Source organism: Chelonia mydas, chromosome 2 (assembly GCF_015237465.2).
Source record: "Chelonia mydas isolate rCheMyd1 chromosome 2, rCheMyd1.pri.v2, whole genome shotgun sequence".
In the NCBI taxonomy this organism is placed as follows: domain Eukaryota; kingdom Metazoa; phylum Chordata; order Testudines; family Cheloniidae; genus Chelonia; species Chelonia mydas.
In genome coordinates, this window is record NC_057850.1 from 177,211,005 (window position 1) to 177,229,447 (window position 18,443).

At 40.0% G+C, this 18,443-nt stretch overlaps 1 protein-coding gene across 3 annotated transcripts in view; it reads right to left on the reverse strand.

Moving 5' to 3' along the window:
• Positions 1 to 18,443, reverse strand: part of ITGA9 (integrin subunit alpha 9) — a 291,928-nt gene that overhangs the window by 53,952 nt on the left and 219,533 nt on the right. For all 3 annotated transcript variants that reach the window (XM_007057218.4, XM_043540653.1, XM_043540651.1), the window contains 3 exons: positions 16,148 to 16,237; positions 11,908 to 12,016; positions 8,993 to 9,100 (listed from right to left, as the gene is read on the reverse strand). In XM_007057218.4, the coding sequence (XP_007057280.2) occupies positions 8,993 to 9,100; positions 11,908 to 12,016; positions 16,148 to 16,237 (307 nt within the window). The remainder of the gene's footprint in view (positions 1 to 8,992; positions 9,101 to 11,907; positions 12,017 to 16,147; positions 16,238 to 18,443) is intronic.

Below are 18,443 nucleotides of genomic sequence, written 5' to 3' on the forward strand. Positions count from 1 at the left end.
ATATTCCGTCAACATTCTCATTCACTAGACTGTTTGGACAAAATGAACACAACAAGGATAGGAAACACATTCAAAGGGATTTCATTTAAAAATTAAAACTAATAGTCATGGAGAAGTTTTTAAAGCAAACATCCATCTCCACTCTCTACTGAAAGCACTACCCAGCACTGTATTCAAGAGTAGTTTACTGCATCAAATGTTGTGCATGAAAATCTGATCAACATTGTATGCTGGTACACAACTACTCAGACGCTCCCAGTAAACCAAAATGTCAATAAACACTTCTGGACAAATACACCATGAAACCAGTGATACTTCTACCTGAGTTAAATCAATTATATTTTCATCCTATGAACAGACTACCTAAACTCCCTCATAGATTTCCACCACTATTTCAACAACCATCCATCCATCAAATTCTCTTTAGAACACTCCCATACCAGCATCAGCTTCCTGGACACCACAGTCAGCATCACAATGGAACCTTACAGACAACTATCTGCAAGAAACCTACGGATCACCATATCTACCTTCACAGATCCAGTAACCTCCACTCCAAGAAATCCATTATCTACAGCCAGGCACTCAGATATCACAGAATATGCTCCAAGGAGAAAGTTCAAAATACACATTTTAGCAAATTTAAAACTGCCTTCACCATAAAAGGACACTCCACCAGAGAAGTAGATCTCATCAGGGAATGGGCCACCCAAATACCCTGAGAGAACCTGTTTCAATACTGTGGCGGTGGACCCTCTGACTCCACACTGCTAGTTGTCACCTACCACCTCACACTGAAGCCTACATGGAATATCATTACACAGTAAAAACCCATACTCAATGGAGACCACATACTGAAAAAAATGTTTCCCCAAGTCCCTCTTCTGGCCCTTCAAACAATCCCCCAACCTTGCCAAACTCATCATCAGAAGCAAGCTCCCCAGAGGCCAGGATATAACAACACAAAAAGGCACCAGACCCTTCCACAACAACAAATGCAAAATTGGCAGACATATCTCCACTGCTACAGTGAAGGATACCTCCCACAACACACCTTTTAAGATCTATCGATCCTATACATGTCTATCACAACATGTGGTGTTCCTCATCCAGTGCAGTAAATACCCCAACAACAACTATGTGAGTGAAATGAGACAATCACTATACTCTTAGATGAATTCAGACAGAAAAACGATAAAAGACTAATACACCCTATCAACTCTGGGTGGGTAAACACTTTTCACAAAACGATCACTCCATATCTGAACTCTCTGTCCTTGTTCCCAAAGGAAATGTGCACAACACCTTCAAAAGATGAGCTTGGGAATCTACATTCATAATTCTGCTTGACATCAAAAAATCACAGACTTAATAAAGACACTGGATTTATGGCTCATTACAATATGTAACCCACTAACCTTCCTTTGTCCTATGACTGTAGAGATGTTAACCTCCCACTTAACCACGAATGGTCTCTTACAATGTGTGTTAATCCCTTCTCTGTTCCACCTTATATTCAGCTGTGTGTACCTTTCCCAGACCTGAAGAAGAGCTCTGTATAAACTCAAAAGCTTGTCTCTTTCATCAACAGAAGTTGGCCCAATAAAAGATATGACCTCACCCACACTGTCTCTAATATCCTGGAACCAGCACAGCTACAACAACGCTGCAAACAAGAAATATTTTGTTGGGTGAGAGTCTGTTTTAAGGCCTTGATCCAGGAAAGGACTTGAGCACGTACGTAAGCACCCTTCCTGCATAGTGATACTTTCCTGAATTGGGGCCTAAGTTCTTGTTCACTGACACATGCTTCTGCCCGTCATGCTGATGGTAGGAACACACTCCTGGGAGATCTTTGAGAGTTACCTTTGGGATCCTCCTTCCTAGCACATAAGGGCCAGGCTCAGAGGCAGACATAATATGCCTGTGTTGTGGGATGACTGTACAAGCAGCATACAGTCACAGAACCCCTCCTGGCCACTCTAGAACGGGCTATACAGGGCAGGCATGCTATACTCCTCCACTAGATTAAAGGGTACCGAGGCAAAGGGAGATTCTAAAGATGATGTGGGGTGGCTCAAGAAAGGAAAAGATTTTCAACTGCCTTCTGTCTCCAAAAAAAATAATTTAAATTAAAGTAGGCAAGAGGGTCAACAAACTATTGTGCAATATACTCCCTTGAGTGAACAACCTCCTCCATTATGGACATAGACCTCTGTGATTTCGGGGAACCAGAGAGGAAGGACAAATGCCAAACATACGTGTTCATTTGCAGCATTCATTGCAATAAGCTTGCTGCTGAAGAGATGACCAGCACAATGAACCAAATTAATCTTTGGTGTAATGCTAGAATTTCCATATACAGGCCTCATCTCAATGGTGGCCAGTAGCTTCGGAGTCAATAGCTGCCATGACGACAATGAGCTACACAGAGTATTGTCAGTGACATTTATGTCCTGGCATTCTCTAGCTGTGTGCATATAGTCAGAGCCAAGTCTTGAAACTTTAAAGAAAAGAAACTAAACAAATCTTCAGTTGGCTGCCAACAAACAAGAGGTTTTCTGCATGGGGATCACATGAGAGAGTTCTGTAACTCTATCTAGGTGCGGTGTCCAGTAACATAGCCTAACAATCTATTCATATTCCTAATGCAGCATTCAGATATGCACAACCACTTTAAGTTAAGATGCTCTAATATTCTCCTATCACTTGAGATTTTGAACATCTGCAGTGAGGATGCCAAACGTTAGATCCTTGACACAGAATGGAAGCAAGTCCAAGATCAACATCAGAGACCATGACTTCATTTAAGTTCCTAGAATTCTAAAATTTCTTTTCACAGTGTAAATGAAGAAAAGTCTGAATATGCTTGGGACTCTTCATGGGATGAGCAAATAGATTTGGCTCCTCCCTTTTGAGTGTTCTGGGCCTTGCCTGACTTATGCCTTGACAAATGTAAGGAAGCAAGCAATACACTGTACACAAAGGGATTTTAAAAAGTAACCTAGCATCAACCAGCAAAGACCTGTGACCCTGGGATTTATTCCACCTGAGTTTTCGTGTTTCACCCTTCACATGAAGAGAGTAACGCTGAAATGAACATTTTTATTGCTAAATGAATATGCTATCTTGGAATACAACATCTGTTTGTTTCCCTTTTGCGATTTATTAATTTCTTCCCCAATTAATTTGTTCTATTTTTTTAACCCTAAATACATCCATTTTCTTCTAATGGTATTATACAGATTTCACCTAATCACAGAACACCAAAGTCTTCTGTGAAATGAAGTTGCAACCATGAGGAAATCCATCAAACATTTTTTGTAATTTGCCTTTTGTTCTTTTAATCAGTATGGGCTTTTTATCTGTTCCTGTTGAAGGGCAACGGGAACTGCATATCAGAAAGGAGTAAGGAACCCGAGAGGAAGAACAACAATCTTGCAGTTAAGCCACCGGAACAGGACTCAGGAGATCTGGGTTCAGTTCATTTGGGTAAATCATTTAATCTCTCTGTATCTCAGTTCCTTATTTGTATACTGGGGATCATAGTAATTTCTTTTTCTCACCCTTTGTCTTGTCTATTTAGATTACAAGCTCTTTGGGCAGGGACTGTCTCTTACTATATGTATGTTTAACACCTAGCTGGGCCTCAATCTGAGTAATAACAATAATAGTACTTTTCATAGTCATAATTTTAGTCCAACCAAACAGGCTCTTTAAATACATGATTTTGTTGGCCTGCGGGTTGCTCATAACAGTTAGCTCTTCCCAGAAATCCAAAAACATACATACAGCTCACTCCAGTTTAAAACAATTCTGCTTTGATTCTAGGAATCGCTTGAATGGAGACTGAAAAATCTGGCAATCCTACAAAGCGCGGTCCCTCTGGATGAAGGTTCTGCCTGCACCAGATTTGGCTTCCAGTTTAAACAGACAGACTCATTTTCCAACTGTTAGTCTCTTGACTTTTATAAGCATACATACTTTTCCTAAAAATAAAATAAATATGAAATGAGCAACGTGATCCAGCTCCGTAGAACTGCCTGATCAGAGTAATCCAGGACTGTTAATTTAACAACAGCATCAGGACATCCCATGGTTAATTTGGTGCTGACCATCCATACAGACAAAGGACTTGTTGGCTGAAAAGTCAAACTAGCTCTCTATTCCACTCCTACAAATTTGTTGGAAGCTCTTTATTACTTCAGTTTAAAACCAAAAGCCACATGTTTATTAAGCAATGTTTTCTTTTGTAGGAAAGTATGTGATCTAGTGGCTATAGCTGGGGCCTGGGAGTCAAAATTCCAGAGTTCTGTTAACTCTAACCCAGGGGTCTCAAACTGAATTTACCTTAGGGCCAGTGCCTGTCCTCAGATACTCCCAGCAGGCCAATAATGTCACTGAAGATGGTGTTCAGAAAAGAAAATGTTTATATATTTCTATTTTTTATTTCAAATTTCTGAGAAATAATAAAACTGTCATACAACTTTATACAATTCTTCACCTGCCAGAGAGTTCTTAATGTTGGAAAACCACCTGGCAACGCTTCAGTTCTGTCAGTTTGTTGATGTTTGGCCTCAGTGACTGAGCAGTTGAAACCTTCAGGATTGCAGCAAGGTTCGGTATTTTCACTTGTATTCATTGTGGAAAAAAGTGATGCCGCCTCCATGGCTGACTCTGCCCAGCAACTAGTGATGGTATCTCTGTCCCTCTTCCCCAGCCAATGGGAGCTGCGGGGGGCGGTGCCTGTAGTTGAAATTGCCAGCAGCGTGTCTGCCTTCATCTCTCCTTCACGGGCCACAGTGGGGAGGTTCTCGGGCTGCAGATGGTCTGTAGGCTGGGACTTTGAGACCCCTGCTGTAACCCTAATCTGCATGATTTGGGACAAGCTATTCTCTATCTGTGTGTAGTCACCTTTATGATACATATGCACTCTTGCAGGGGAGTTGAGACACTTAATGTTTGTAAGTTATTTTGAGATCTTTGAAAGAAAGGTGCTACATAAGTGCAAAGTATTATTAAATAGGTTTTCTATTTATCTACCTTAGGGTTTTATACTACCATCCATCACTGTAATATCTGAGCACCTTCCACATAAAGTCAATAGCAATAGTAATGTTCCAAATGAACTTCATGGCAATTTTTGGCTTGTCTCCCTTTTGGGGGTAAAGACTCTGCTCAGTTAGAATTCAAGGCTTTGATTTTTTACATTTAGTATAATCCTAGTTTTGGTTTTGGCTTTATTGTTTAGGTTGATTTATTTCAGGCTGATTGATTGGGGTTCTGGGAGTAGGAATGTTGTGAGTTCCATTCTAGTGTTGGAAAAGCCTTTTGGAAAAGGAAGGGTTTTTCAGAATTTCCTAAAGACAGTCAGACTCTGGAATTGTCTTACTGTATTTATCTTAGTCTTTTTGTGCAGTCAGGCAATGCAATATAAACTGCATAAATGTTTGCCTAAGATGAATTCTCCTGCAACCCATTCATTAGTGCATCTCTGTCTGGGGTTATATAGTAGTCTCAAACAAACTATGCAAAAGTCTATCTGTTCGATCAGCAATAATCCTCCAGCCTCGTGACCACATGTGAGAGCAGACACAGTTTCCTAACAAACATCTGACTTCTGAACAAATGCTTATTCACTATGCGGAAGCCTTTGCTTATGACCCTTTGGACAACCTTTTGTTATGGTAACAGGAAATAAAGATATATTTAGCACAGTCTGATTTGGGGAAATTAACATCTCTAAAATGGACAGACTAGTTATGATGACCAACTGATCTGCCTCTTCAAGAAACACAGGAACAGTACGTAATGCAGGTTCCTCTCCTTCCCCTCTGCTTACTGCTGTATTTGCTTCCCCAAACAGCTGTAGCTCTCCAGTGAAGTGACTGGTGCCTCTGCCTAACATCTAGTTCTGCAGCAGTTGTTTTAGTAGCATGGTTAGAGTATTATAATAGAACACTGCACACTGACATTTTGGGTCCGCTAATTTCTTAGGGCTTAGGGGGTGTACTGAGGGTGTCTTGCCAGGGAGAAAGGAGTTTTGAGTTGCTGTGAGGTAGCAGGTCAAGATTCTTGGGAGGAGCAGGTCCGGTCCCACCCTCCTATCAGCTAGGAAGCTCCTCCTCTCCCAAGATGTGCTTCAGCCATAATTCACCTCCCCTGTTGTCAGTAATTAACCCGCTGATAAGGAAGGAAGCACTTACCAGGACTTCCTTGCTGGGTGGGTGGGGAAAAGAGGACAATGGAGGGGGTCAAGGATAAACAAGTAGTGTTATTTGGGTGATTCAGGATGTAAAAGGCAGAGAGCATTATGAGATCACTATGGCATTGCTGGGAAATAAAATCTTTTAGAAGAGTTTCTGCAATAAAGCAAAAAGCTCAGAGCAGCAGAAAGGAGAAACATGCTATCTGTTTTAAAGGGAGTGAGATAATCTTGTCTACAAATGCCTCCAGTAGACACAGATAGTTCTGATGGGCTGTATCCAACTCTCTTCATATTATTTTTGTGACTGAATTATGGAACAAGAACCCAATTCACACAATATAGAATGATTGGCTCTTGGCACAATATAGATTACATTAAGAAAAGGAGTACTTGTGGCACCTTAGAGACTAACCAATTTATTTGAGCATGAGCTTTCGTGAGCTACAGCTCACTTCATCGGATGAAGTGAGCTGTAGCTCACGAAAGCTCATGCTCAAATAAATTGGTTAGTCTCTAAGGTGCCACAAGTACTCCTTTTCTTTTTGCGGATACAGACTAACATGGCTGCTACTCTGAAACCTATAGATTACATTGTACTCGATATGCATTCTGAACTCAAATGTGAATCATAGTTACTCTATGTGCTTGCATCCATAAACTGCAATGTTGTACTGTACATGAAATGGGTCAAATCAATTTTGACTGGCAGGCACAAGTATTAAATGGCTTTCAGAAAAATGTGTTATGCCATCAAAACTTAAGATGCTTATGTAATGAATTTTAAGAGTAAATCCTGGCAATTAACCACCGATTATTCACATTGTGTATGCAACTTTATGAACATTCTTATTAATAATTGCAACTCCATCCATTTTGAAAGGTCTGATAATGTTGACTTCTAAGAATGTGAAAGCAAAAGAATAACTTCCAGGTAACTTTGCTATGCATTGTTCTGAAAGGGACACTATTCCTCTGCACAACTGCATCAGCTGTTTGTGCTACAGAAAGTACAGACTGATCAGAAACATGGGAATCGTCAGTAAATGTGCTTACAAAAGTCTTTTTGCAAAAAGTGGCTACTTCTGACCCATTTTCCAAAGTGCATTCCAGTCTGCTGCTTTTGGATATAATTTGTTTTTAAAAGGATGTTTGTTCTGCACTATGTTGCCTCAAAAGTTTAATAGCTTAATTTTCCCTTTTCAGTCAATAAAAGCTCGGCAAGGAGGTAGACTGGTATTGTGCTTAAGGCACTGGACACAGACTTAGCAGACATAGATTCAATGCCTTGCTCTGACACAGACTTCCTGCGTGACCTCAAGCAAATCACTTAATCTTTCTGTGCTCCAACTCCTCATCTGTAAAACACTTCCCTACCTCCCTGAGAGTTTGAGAGGATAAATTCATTAATGCTTATGAGAAGCTCAAATACTATAGTGATGGGGGCCCTATACCATAATCTTCTTAGACAGATAGATAGAGAATAGCAGTATCAGTGCAAACATGCCACACAATTCCACAAGTGGACATTGCTAGACATCTGGGGAAAGTGAGTGCTAGTGTTAAACAAGTGCCTACCTTTCCAACACATCACGGGGCCTAATCCTAAAAAGCCAGGAGGTCAACGAGAATTGCATGAACTCAGCACCTCTCAGGATTAAGCCTAAATTTGGAATTTTGTTCTAAAAGGCTTTCATTCCTTACCATCTGCCCTGAAACCCATAACTCAGTCCTTTGGGGAGCAAGTATTAAAGTTTATGGGCATAAGCCTGTAAATGCCAAAAGACAAATGCCACATTGCATAGAATGGGCAATGTGACACTGAGTCTGGACTGTCTTCTGCATTTTAAGATAGGCTGAACAAAGCATTAAAAAGGCATGGGAAGTAAAAAATCCTGCAAGGGCTGGAGGATGGGCTCAATCTGAGCAGGTAACATGATGCTAGTTCTTCCCTCCCCGTTTCTAGATGCTTCTATGAATATCCAAACTCTTCAAGGCAAAAAGCCTGGGAAAGGGGCACAAGTAAAGCAGCAATGCAAGGTGGGCCTTTCCACCTGCTATTACTTTGCACGAGCCACAAACTGATTGGCATGTACAGGGATCTTGGTTATGTGCAAAAGAAGAGGTCATTGGATACATATTTGCATGGATCCAGTGACACAAACACCTGCATTTGGGGTGTGGAACAGCTGCAGCTACTTTTCCAGCCAAAAGGCTAGAAAAGCAGCCACAAAAAGGGTACAATGCAGCCTCCTGGCTTACCTGTGAGTTGGGATGTTAGGTTGTTCCTTTTCTGCACAGTTTCCCACATACATCCAATTACTATGAATTTGTACAGGGGAGGAGTGAATCAGCTCCCTAGCCAACTCTTCCTTTCAACATCTCATCAATACAAAACATGATATTTTAACATATTAAGCCAAACTTTAAAAAACCCCAAACCCCAAAAGCGAATCCTTTGTCAGAACACCCGCATGGGCTGGTTTTCTTGGTGGTAGACACAGAATTTTTTTTTTTAAATCATTAGGCTACTAACATTTGTAAGCAACCAGTCAAAAATCCTGTTTGTGTTAAAGAGGAGGTATAATATGATATAAATGTTATATTCAGTTTTAAGTTTCCTATTTAAAGATGATTGTACAGAAAACTGATGTAAATGAGCATAGATTGGCTTTATATCAGACTCCACTAGAGAGCAAACTAATCAGAATACAGTTAACACTGGATCTTACTTAAGTGTGAGAAACTGGAAGCTTCACCTTTGAGGAAACATTACAAAGTACTCACCATCATCTGCTGAATGTGAAAAGTTTCAGCTCCACTGGCAGAGAGGCGGTTAGGAAACAAAATGTCAACAAAAGATTCGGGGAGTGTGCTTGGTCCAGTGTTGTAAACCTTGAAGTGTGAAAATACGTATAAATACAAGTACATATATAAAAGATCATTGAATATAATAAAATTATTGCAGAACAGTAATTCTCTTCATTGACATTACACGTTACTCAGAGTGAACATGGATTACAGATATATTTCCAAATTTCCCTCATGTCCCTAATTTTTTCAGTCTTCACTAAGAACTATTATATAAAGCATAGGATACAGCCGCAGGGGTTAGTTTAATTTTTGCTCTTTTGACATTTAGTATTTTCATTCACAGTGTGCACTATACAGGGAACAGCACTTAACGTACAATGGTAAGTCATTAAAAAGCCAGTTACCAACATAAATGACATGTGGCTTTTTGTCCATTATGTGGAGACACGGTCAGTGACTACATTTTGAATGCTTCAGTAATACTAGCAGAATGAAAAGAGCATTGCTTTTCCCACCAATGTTGTTCTTTTCCATTATGGTAACCATTGCATTATATTTTGTGTGTGTTTTTCTTAAAGAGCACAAACCAAAATGGAATGATGAACACGACTAATGGAATTCTGGGTTTATTGACTGTGTTGATAGAAAATGCACTTGAGCAACCTTAATTCAGTTCAATATTTGGTGGGTTCCAACGGAACAAGATTTTTCCTGGAAACATGTTGACTTTTCATTGTAAAACCAAATAGTTTCCAGCCCCAAACTGAAAAGTTTCAGGCATAAAACGCAAAACTTTTTTCCTCCCCCAAAAAATCAAAGATATCCATGAAAAATTTCAGTTTTTAAAATATTGTGTCTAAATTTTTCATGGGGAGGAAAAAAACATTTTCTGACCATCGCTAATACATACACATATATAAATGTTTATATAATCAAAATATTAAACAATCCAATTAAAAACATTCAGCTATGTTGAGATTTCTTTGTCTAAATATATAGTGATCCACACCAGCATTGTTGTGAGTCCAGGGGACTATAAATATTAAAATATGAAGTCTTCTTTCTTGAGGCATTGTATATATTTTGAGGAATGCATGAATGATAAAGAGGACTGGTGCAGAATGCCAAGTCTTTACAAAAGCCCTGAGGCACAAGAAAGGAGAGGAGGTTACAACTACAATGGAGCATAACAAATACTGCATGAAATGTGAGCCTAATGTAAAAAATTAGAAATTTTAAAAATGGATAATCCCACCATGATAAGGAAAAACAGTTCAGGAATAAGAGGTATTTGGATTACACAACACATTATTCACAACAAAATATTTGACTCAATGCAGATTTTCACAAAATCGCCCAAAACCCTATGTATTTTTACCAATTAATCTCTTTTCTGTTGAGAAAATGTTACTTTTCTCCATCTGGAGAAATTTAATAAATGGCGGGAAAATCATTAAAAACAATTAAACGAATTGTGATACAAACCATGCTTTACCCATTATGAAACCCTTCCCCCCCCCCACACACACACACGCGCAAGCACGGTCCGAGGTTTACCAGTTTACTGGAGGGCAGATCTGTGACTTCTTATAGTATCATTGCCAATTTCTATATGAAAACTCTCTTACATTGCAACTTGTGTTTGTGTGAGAGAGATCAGAAGGGAGGGAGGGATATATTATCAATGTATAGATTCTATCCCTATACTTTATATAATTTTCTTTTATTGAAAGTGATCATCTAGTCAAAACATCTGGTCTTTATCTGTTTTCTAACCAATAAATGACTGGAAAAACTGCAAATCCTCAAGAATGAATTCAGAGTCACAGGAACTAGGAGTCTGGTTCACAAGAGCTTTAACATACTGAAATCCCAGTTTGAACACCCTGCTTTTACTCCTTTTTAATAAATAGCTACAGGCAGTGCATAACAGGAGGGGCTTAACTGCTCTGGACTATAGCCTGCCCCTAGATGGAGACATGTGTTACCCATTATGAGTTAAGTGGCATCATGCCTAGGAGAACAGTGGAAAGAAGGGAAAATGAAAAGCTATTGTTTACAATATTCTATAAATGATCCCCCACACTCCCACTCTGTATGATTTGTCATCACCTACTTCCATCTAGTGGTCAAAAAAGATTTGTAAAGATAGCCATGAAACACAGTGACTGTAGTGAGATGAGTTCCTTCTGGTCCCATCAAAAAGATCTTGTGCTAACATGGATCGCAGAGATTACGCTGCACCAGGAAGCTATGTCATCCACATGAAAAGGATGATCCCACAGACCTGCACAGGTAATTTTGAGATCCTGTGTGACATATTTAAAATGATCCCTTCTCACCTCTACCCTTTGTTGTTAAACTTCCACAGAGACACAAACAAGCTGCACAGTTCTGGCCCATTCTTTGCACTATTCTCTAGTAGGGAGCACTGTGCACGCTGTAGTGTTGACATTTACATGCAGCAAGCCTTGATTCTTTTGAGAGGGCACTTGCTCGGTCTCATGAATGAATGCTGCCTAACCTTCTGTTTAACCATAATGCCACTGAAAATAATGGCTTTTCCCTTTGGAAATATGGGACTGAATCGAGATGTGACACTTGAATGAACAGAACTGTTCACTCCGCGTGTGACGAAAGGGGAAAAAGACCAGATCAAACAATGGCAGCTCCCTGCCCATGAAACTGTGATGCCCTGTTTGTAAATCTTTTAATAATATATTAAGATAAGGAAAAACACCATCCCTGGGGACTATTTTAGTCCACTGTGAATACAGCATCCTAAAACGTATGTATGACACACTGTTCTGAGATAGGAAACGTGCACCAATCTCCCCACAAAAGATGTGCTGTCAAGAGAAGAAGCTGTAAAGATGGATCAATTTTACCTGAAGAGTGAAGTTGAGAGGCTGAAAAAGACATTCATAATTCTCCATCTGAACAAAGTTGGATGCTTCCACAGAGTCTCCATAGACAAAGGAAGTCGGAGAGACAGTTCTGAAAGGTTAAGACATGAACTCAGTTATCTGTCTTCTATATTAGATACATTTGTGGATTGAAAGTGAAGTGCAGAGTTCATACAATTTGATATAGAGATTTAGGAGAGGTGACTCAAGGGAGCCCTTCCCTTCCCATCCTATTGTCTATACTTTGTTTTCTTCTCAGACAAACACAACCTTAATGGATCCTGAACTGGGTCTTTTTTCTGCTATCCCCAGTCAATGTGAGACTTATTTAACATCATATCTAAAATCTGTCCCTTCTTCCTCATGCCTACAACAAAACTTCTTGTCCATGCCCTGGTCCTCTCATGTTGGAAACTGAAATCTTTCTTTCCAGACTCTCAGAGCTCTGAGCATGCACCTTGCTCTTGAAAAATGTTCCATTGGAAAGACTTCCACTGAGTTCTGTGAGAGTTGGATCAATCCTAAATGCACAAGCACCATTCTGTATTCATTTTGTGTAACCATTTATATAATCAAGTTTTACAGGTAGCAAGGTTTGCAGAAAGCTAACTTCAAAGCCATATGAGTTTCTGTGGAAATCAAACTGTAAATCTGTTCACACAAGTGTTCATGTCAGAAATGCTCATCTAATGAGGAAAGTAAAACTAACACCATCTGGCCAATCACAACTCACCTAGAAGGCTGGAATGTCAAATACTTTTTGCATTTGGCCCACAAACCTTTTTTTAAAAAATACAATAGGCCAGATCTTCCACTGCTGTAAAGCAGCATAACTCCATGGACTATCATAGAGCTACACTGCTTTACCACAGTTGAGAGGATCTGTCCTAATCAGCATAATTTTGGAGAAAAAAAATTAGTTCATAGAAGAAATTAAAGGAATTGCTCATGCATAGTTTGCAACAGAAAAAGAGACTAAGGGCCTGATTCACTTTTGTGTTACTCCAGTTTTATGGCAGTGTATCTCCACTGAGGCCCTAAAATTGTCTGATCAGTTACTGGGTATGACTTACTTATTCAGCTCTATTTATCAACACTGAATACAACTAGTATGTATTGTTAAAATGGCAACAAAAGACTTAGGTAAAAATGTCACTTGCTATTGTCTCAGTCCTGCAGACCTTTCTAAAACAAGGTAAGTTTTCCTTGACTAGGTTTGCAGGGGGTGGGTCATTGATAACGTTAAATTAATCTGAGAAAGCTGTTTTAAAAACAGTAATAATTTTCACTTACATATGGATTTCTGTCTATGGTTTCCTCAGCACTTCATGAACATTAATTCATTACACTTCTCAACAACTATGGGGATGTAATCTCCATTTTATAGACTGTGAGAATGGGCCACAGGAAAGATGTAGTGACTTGCCCATGATCACACAGCAAGTCAGTAGCAGAGCTAGGAGCCAGGACTCCTGAATGTCAGTCTCAAGCTCTCATCACAGTGTAAAACACAACACTGTTTTACCAGCAGGACTAAGAAGCAGTGCACAAAACTCACAACCCAGGGGGAAGATGGGGCTAATCCTCCCGATATGCCTTCCTAATCCTGGGATTTCCAGGGGCAGAAGAGGATCCCGGTGTAATTTAAGCCAGCCCTGGGAACCTAAGTTACAGCAGACTCCTCAGGCTACCATATGGATGGCAGTAGTGCTCAGAATTTCCAAAGAGCTGCATCCGACATGCCCCTCCTGGCTCAGCATGCCTCCTATGCTGGGGCTCATGAGAGGGTCTTCAGAAGGCAGCCTTATTGCTAGCTTCCATAGTGCCTGTGCCAGGAGAGTTCTCTCCAGCTGGATATGGAGCTTTTAGGGCCTATTTATGCACTGCATCCCTTTACATAGCATAGGAGCAGGGCTAAGGATCTCTATCATGAACTCAGATCCTCAATAATAAATGAAAATATTCTTTAAAAATATGGTGTCCAAAATAGAGCATCACTAATGTTATCATGCTTTGGAACTTTATCACCTCTGATGAAACCATCAGTAAACTCAGTCCTGGTAACCAGATAAGGTGTCGTCATGCTCTGGAGTTAGCTACACCTAATGTATTTGAATGAAGAAAGTAATCCATAAAATCAGTTAGGCAGGGTTTTCAAGACTTGTCTTTTAAATGAGATATTATGAGGAGAAGGAAAGAAGCCCAAGTTGCGTCAAACTCTTTGGAATGTTTTCTTCTGAAACATTAGGAGGATCTTCGTTCACTGTCGGGGAGAATCCAGGAATCCTAGAATAATAGTTGAAAACTTTCTGTGCTTGAGAATCATCAGTTTCATCAAGGAGCAAGGATTTGACTGGATTAAAGTTTAAATGTAGACGGATTTCCATGCAGACATATTTGACTCCATTCTTTAAACGCAAGGGTTTTTTTCAGTTCTGCTAAGGGTTGTATTTTCAGTGTGGAAATTTTTTTACATGTTAGTCATGGGCAAACTTAACAAGTTCGGAGGATCAGGTCAAATAAACACACATCCGAACTACTGGGCATCTGCAAAACCTGGGCCAGAAACGTGGTGAGAACAGGCTCTCTCTTAAAATTTCCAGCATGTCCTGCTTCCCATAGGGACAGAAATACTAGGGAGACAGTCTTTCTTGTAGTATTTTGGCACAAAATCTGGTTTGGAGCCTGTAAGTGCAGACATATTAAAAAATGAAAATGAACGAAAAATGTTAGCCAGACTTTTTCACGCCTCAAAAAAGGTTGAGATTTATGTTGAGGTTCGATGGCATTCTTCTTTTGTCTGAATAGGCTTACCCACATCTTCCACATGCATAACAACTCTGTGCACTAATGGGAGATATGTGACTTTATTCCTGTGTAGTGTGACAGGAATACAGGCCTAAATGGTCAAATCCAGACTTGGCCATGCATCTAAAGGTTTACCCACATCCTCTGCTGACTCACACATTGAATTCAAATAAGCACAGGTATCTATTTTCTCAACTTGTAACAGTGGCCAAGTGTGTCTTTGTCCTTTACTAGAGGTATAGTAGTGCCATAGTCCTTAGCTCAGGCAGTAGGTGCTCATGCCACATGGATTCACTCACCACAAACGATCCATTCAGAAGGTTGTTACAAATGGCCAGTACAGGGCTTGAAGTTCTGAAGACCTCTGATGCTCAGGGTATGCTTCCCCAAGTGGGCGGTACATGTAAACCACACAAGCCCAGCAGACATCATTATTCCTCTTTGGTGTATGGATCACCTAATTCTGAGTCAGTTACTGCCTGGGTTACCTGCTGGGATTGAACCTGGGATCTCTGGATCTAAAAGGTTCAGCCTCAACTGGCAGAGCTAAAACACCAGGTCCATTAGTTTATAGAAAATAGCTCTGTATGAGGTCCAGCCAGTAGAGAGGGACATAAGAACATAATAACTGCCATACTGGGTCAGACCAAAGGTCCATCTAGCCCAGTATCCTGTCTTCCAAAGTGGCCAATGCCAGGTGCCCCCAAGGGAATGAACAGAACAGGAAATCATCAAGTGGTCCATCCCCTGTTGTCCATTCTCAGCTTCTGGCAAACAGAGGCTAGGGACACCATCACTGCCCATCCTGGCTAATAGCCATGAATTTATCTACAGAGACACAGTATCCAGTATATTGCAAGTATTTCAGCCTTGATAGTGATGTGGATCTCTCTATTTTAATTCAAACTCCTTTCATACTAGGGAAAATGGGGTTAAAATATAGACAAAAGCTAGTTCCGACTATGAAATTAAACAGAAAGGCAAATAGTTAGATCTCACAATTATTCAGAGAATCCCAGAACATTTGACCCTAACCTTTGGCCTGGCAATTCTCAGCCATATCTTTAGACACATCCTCTGGAATGAGATTTGATTAATTTAGTCTTCCCTCCCTCCCCCGCCCCCCATCTTTTTTTTTTTAAAGGTTCATCACATTCACAGAATTACAGCAACTTAAATCAATGACTAAAATATCTAATGTTACTGGCTGGGGGAGGATGGGGTGCAATAAATACATCCCAGATAATGAATGACGATGTCCTGTTTTCAAAGTCTGGGAAACAAGTCTAGAAGAAAGCAGATTTCTGGCCACATGTAAACAAAGAGAAGAATGTAATTTTCCATTGGATGAAATTCACATGTTCTTGTTAGGATTTTATTTGTGTTTTTTGTCATTTGATAATTGGTCACTTACCCAGTGATAGATGAGTCCACTTCATGCATCAGGGGTACAGACAGGGTGAGAGTGTTGTCGTGGAGTGATTCCGAGTGTTCTAGGTTTCCACTGTGTCAGAAAGGACAAATAAGCATGCTGTAAACCTACAAGCTTTGCAATAAATTACACAAGTGCAGTCAGCAGTTACTATCTCATATCTGCCTTTTACTCTGAACCGCTGTGTTTGAGTGATGTCTCATTACAGAGACTTTTAAAGATCAAGGGTTACATTTGTAAATTGTGCCCTGGAGGGGGCATACGCACAAAGCTTGTCTTTTGTGGATTGCCTCTGTGCATTTACTGTATGGGTAAATCTACACTGCAGCTGGGAGCATGCTTCCCAGTGCAGGTATACAGACTTGCACTAGCTCTACGGGCTAAAATAGCAGTGTAGCCAGTGTAGCACACAGGTGCCATCTTGGGCTAGCCAGCCGAAGAGGGTCCAGGAGAACTTGTACTCAGGCAGCTGCCCGGCTACACTATTTTTAGTGCACTAGCATGAATGCACTGGGAAGCACATCCCCAGCTGCAGCGCAGACATACACTATAAGAGATACACTGAAAATGTACCCATAAGATGAGAATCCATCTAAATTCACTTGACATTGAAAACTATTGTAGTAAAATAATGGTAACTCTCCATCTTACATCCCAGACATAATCAAAATAATTTACAATCAAGGCTAACTACTCACTCTTTATCTGCCAGACTGTACCACTCTTTTGAAGAAGATCTTAGAACAGTTTTGTGGTCCTACTGTTCGCAAATCAGTAAATGAGGCTGTAGCTAAGCAGCTCAAAACAGAATTACCAGGAACTATGTGTCTAAAACCCCTGCACACTGATTGAGGCGTGTACTCTAAAACATTCCATATCACATTTAGTCACTTTTCAAAATGAAAGTGATATAGGTTTTTATTAGGTGCACACAGGTGCCATCTTGGCCACATGGCCTGGCAAAAGTCCAAAATATGGAGCAAAAAAGATAAGTATTCATCTCTCATTCACTTACAGAACTATGTCCATTTATTTCAGTGGGATACATAGAGACGTATTGTTTTTTGGAAATCTCTCCGACCTCCCAAATTTAGAGGTGTTGGATAATAAAACCCTTGAGTAGAAATGTGACACCATGTTCAGTTTTTGCCAAACATTTCAAAGCTAGTTCAGTAGATAGTCCTACTTCAGATTACCTCTTCCTGACATAAGAAAATGACAGTCAAGAAGCTTCAGTCATAGGTTTTATCAATAAGAAATGTATCACTAACTATACTTCCTTGTGCTGTGAACTCATCAGCTCTCATAAGCTAAATGGAGTTGAGCAAAGCTGTGGATCTAAAAATCCTTGATTTCTGAGAAAGTTTGATTCTGAATCCAAATTCTGTGGCCATATCACTAACCCCAAGATGGCCCAAACCAAAGCTGAGACTCTAAATGCCCCCCAAACCCTTTCTTCTTCAAGATGACTCCAAACCAATACCACTGACTTCATGTCATGCCGTGAGAAATAGGTCATCTACTGGAATTTCAAGTGGTGTGGATGGTCTGAAATGGACTGAAGTGGTCTGAAAATGGACAAAGTTGCCACAAAGGGTACTTTTAGAACAGCTCGGATCTAGAGCCAAATTTTGAGGATCTGGTTTCCATAGTTTCTCTCTAAGTAAGAAAAAAGCCAATGCTCCTGATAGCAAGAAACACTGTGCTGATGTCTTTTGAATAACACAAACACTGAGGTCTTTCTGCTCACTTCAGGTCACTGAAGGTCCCATGGTACATTTCCCATGAGTAAGGGCCTCAAGTGTGGCCAATTTCCAACATTAATAATTGCTTTCCTAAATTCCCCGTTGCTTTAAACTGACACATTATTCTTCATGTCCTAGCCCCAGTGTGGAATGTTGCTCATGCCATCAAAAAATAGATGACACATTCCACTCAAGAGGTGGGTAAAATGATGGCTATATGTATACAGTTTATGATTCTGTAGTACGCTTTAAAGTTTGAAGGTGGTGCTGTATTAAATCAATACTGGTATATAAAATGATCCTCTCCACAAATGATGCTTGCATATTTAAAGTATTGTATTATTCCTTTGAGGAGAATTTGCTGTATTCTGAGCAAACCCTTGCAGGTCAAAACTGCAAAGATACTTAATCTGATGGTGAGCTTGAACGCCACCAAAAGATGGAAAAATAATCCTGAACTACCTTTTTAAAGTATTATTTCAGATTTCAGCAGCATAATCTAAGGGACCAGTTTTGGCTTTCTGCTATCAAGG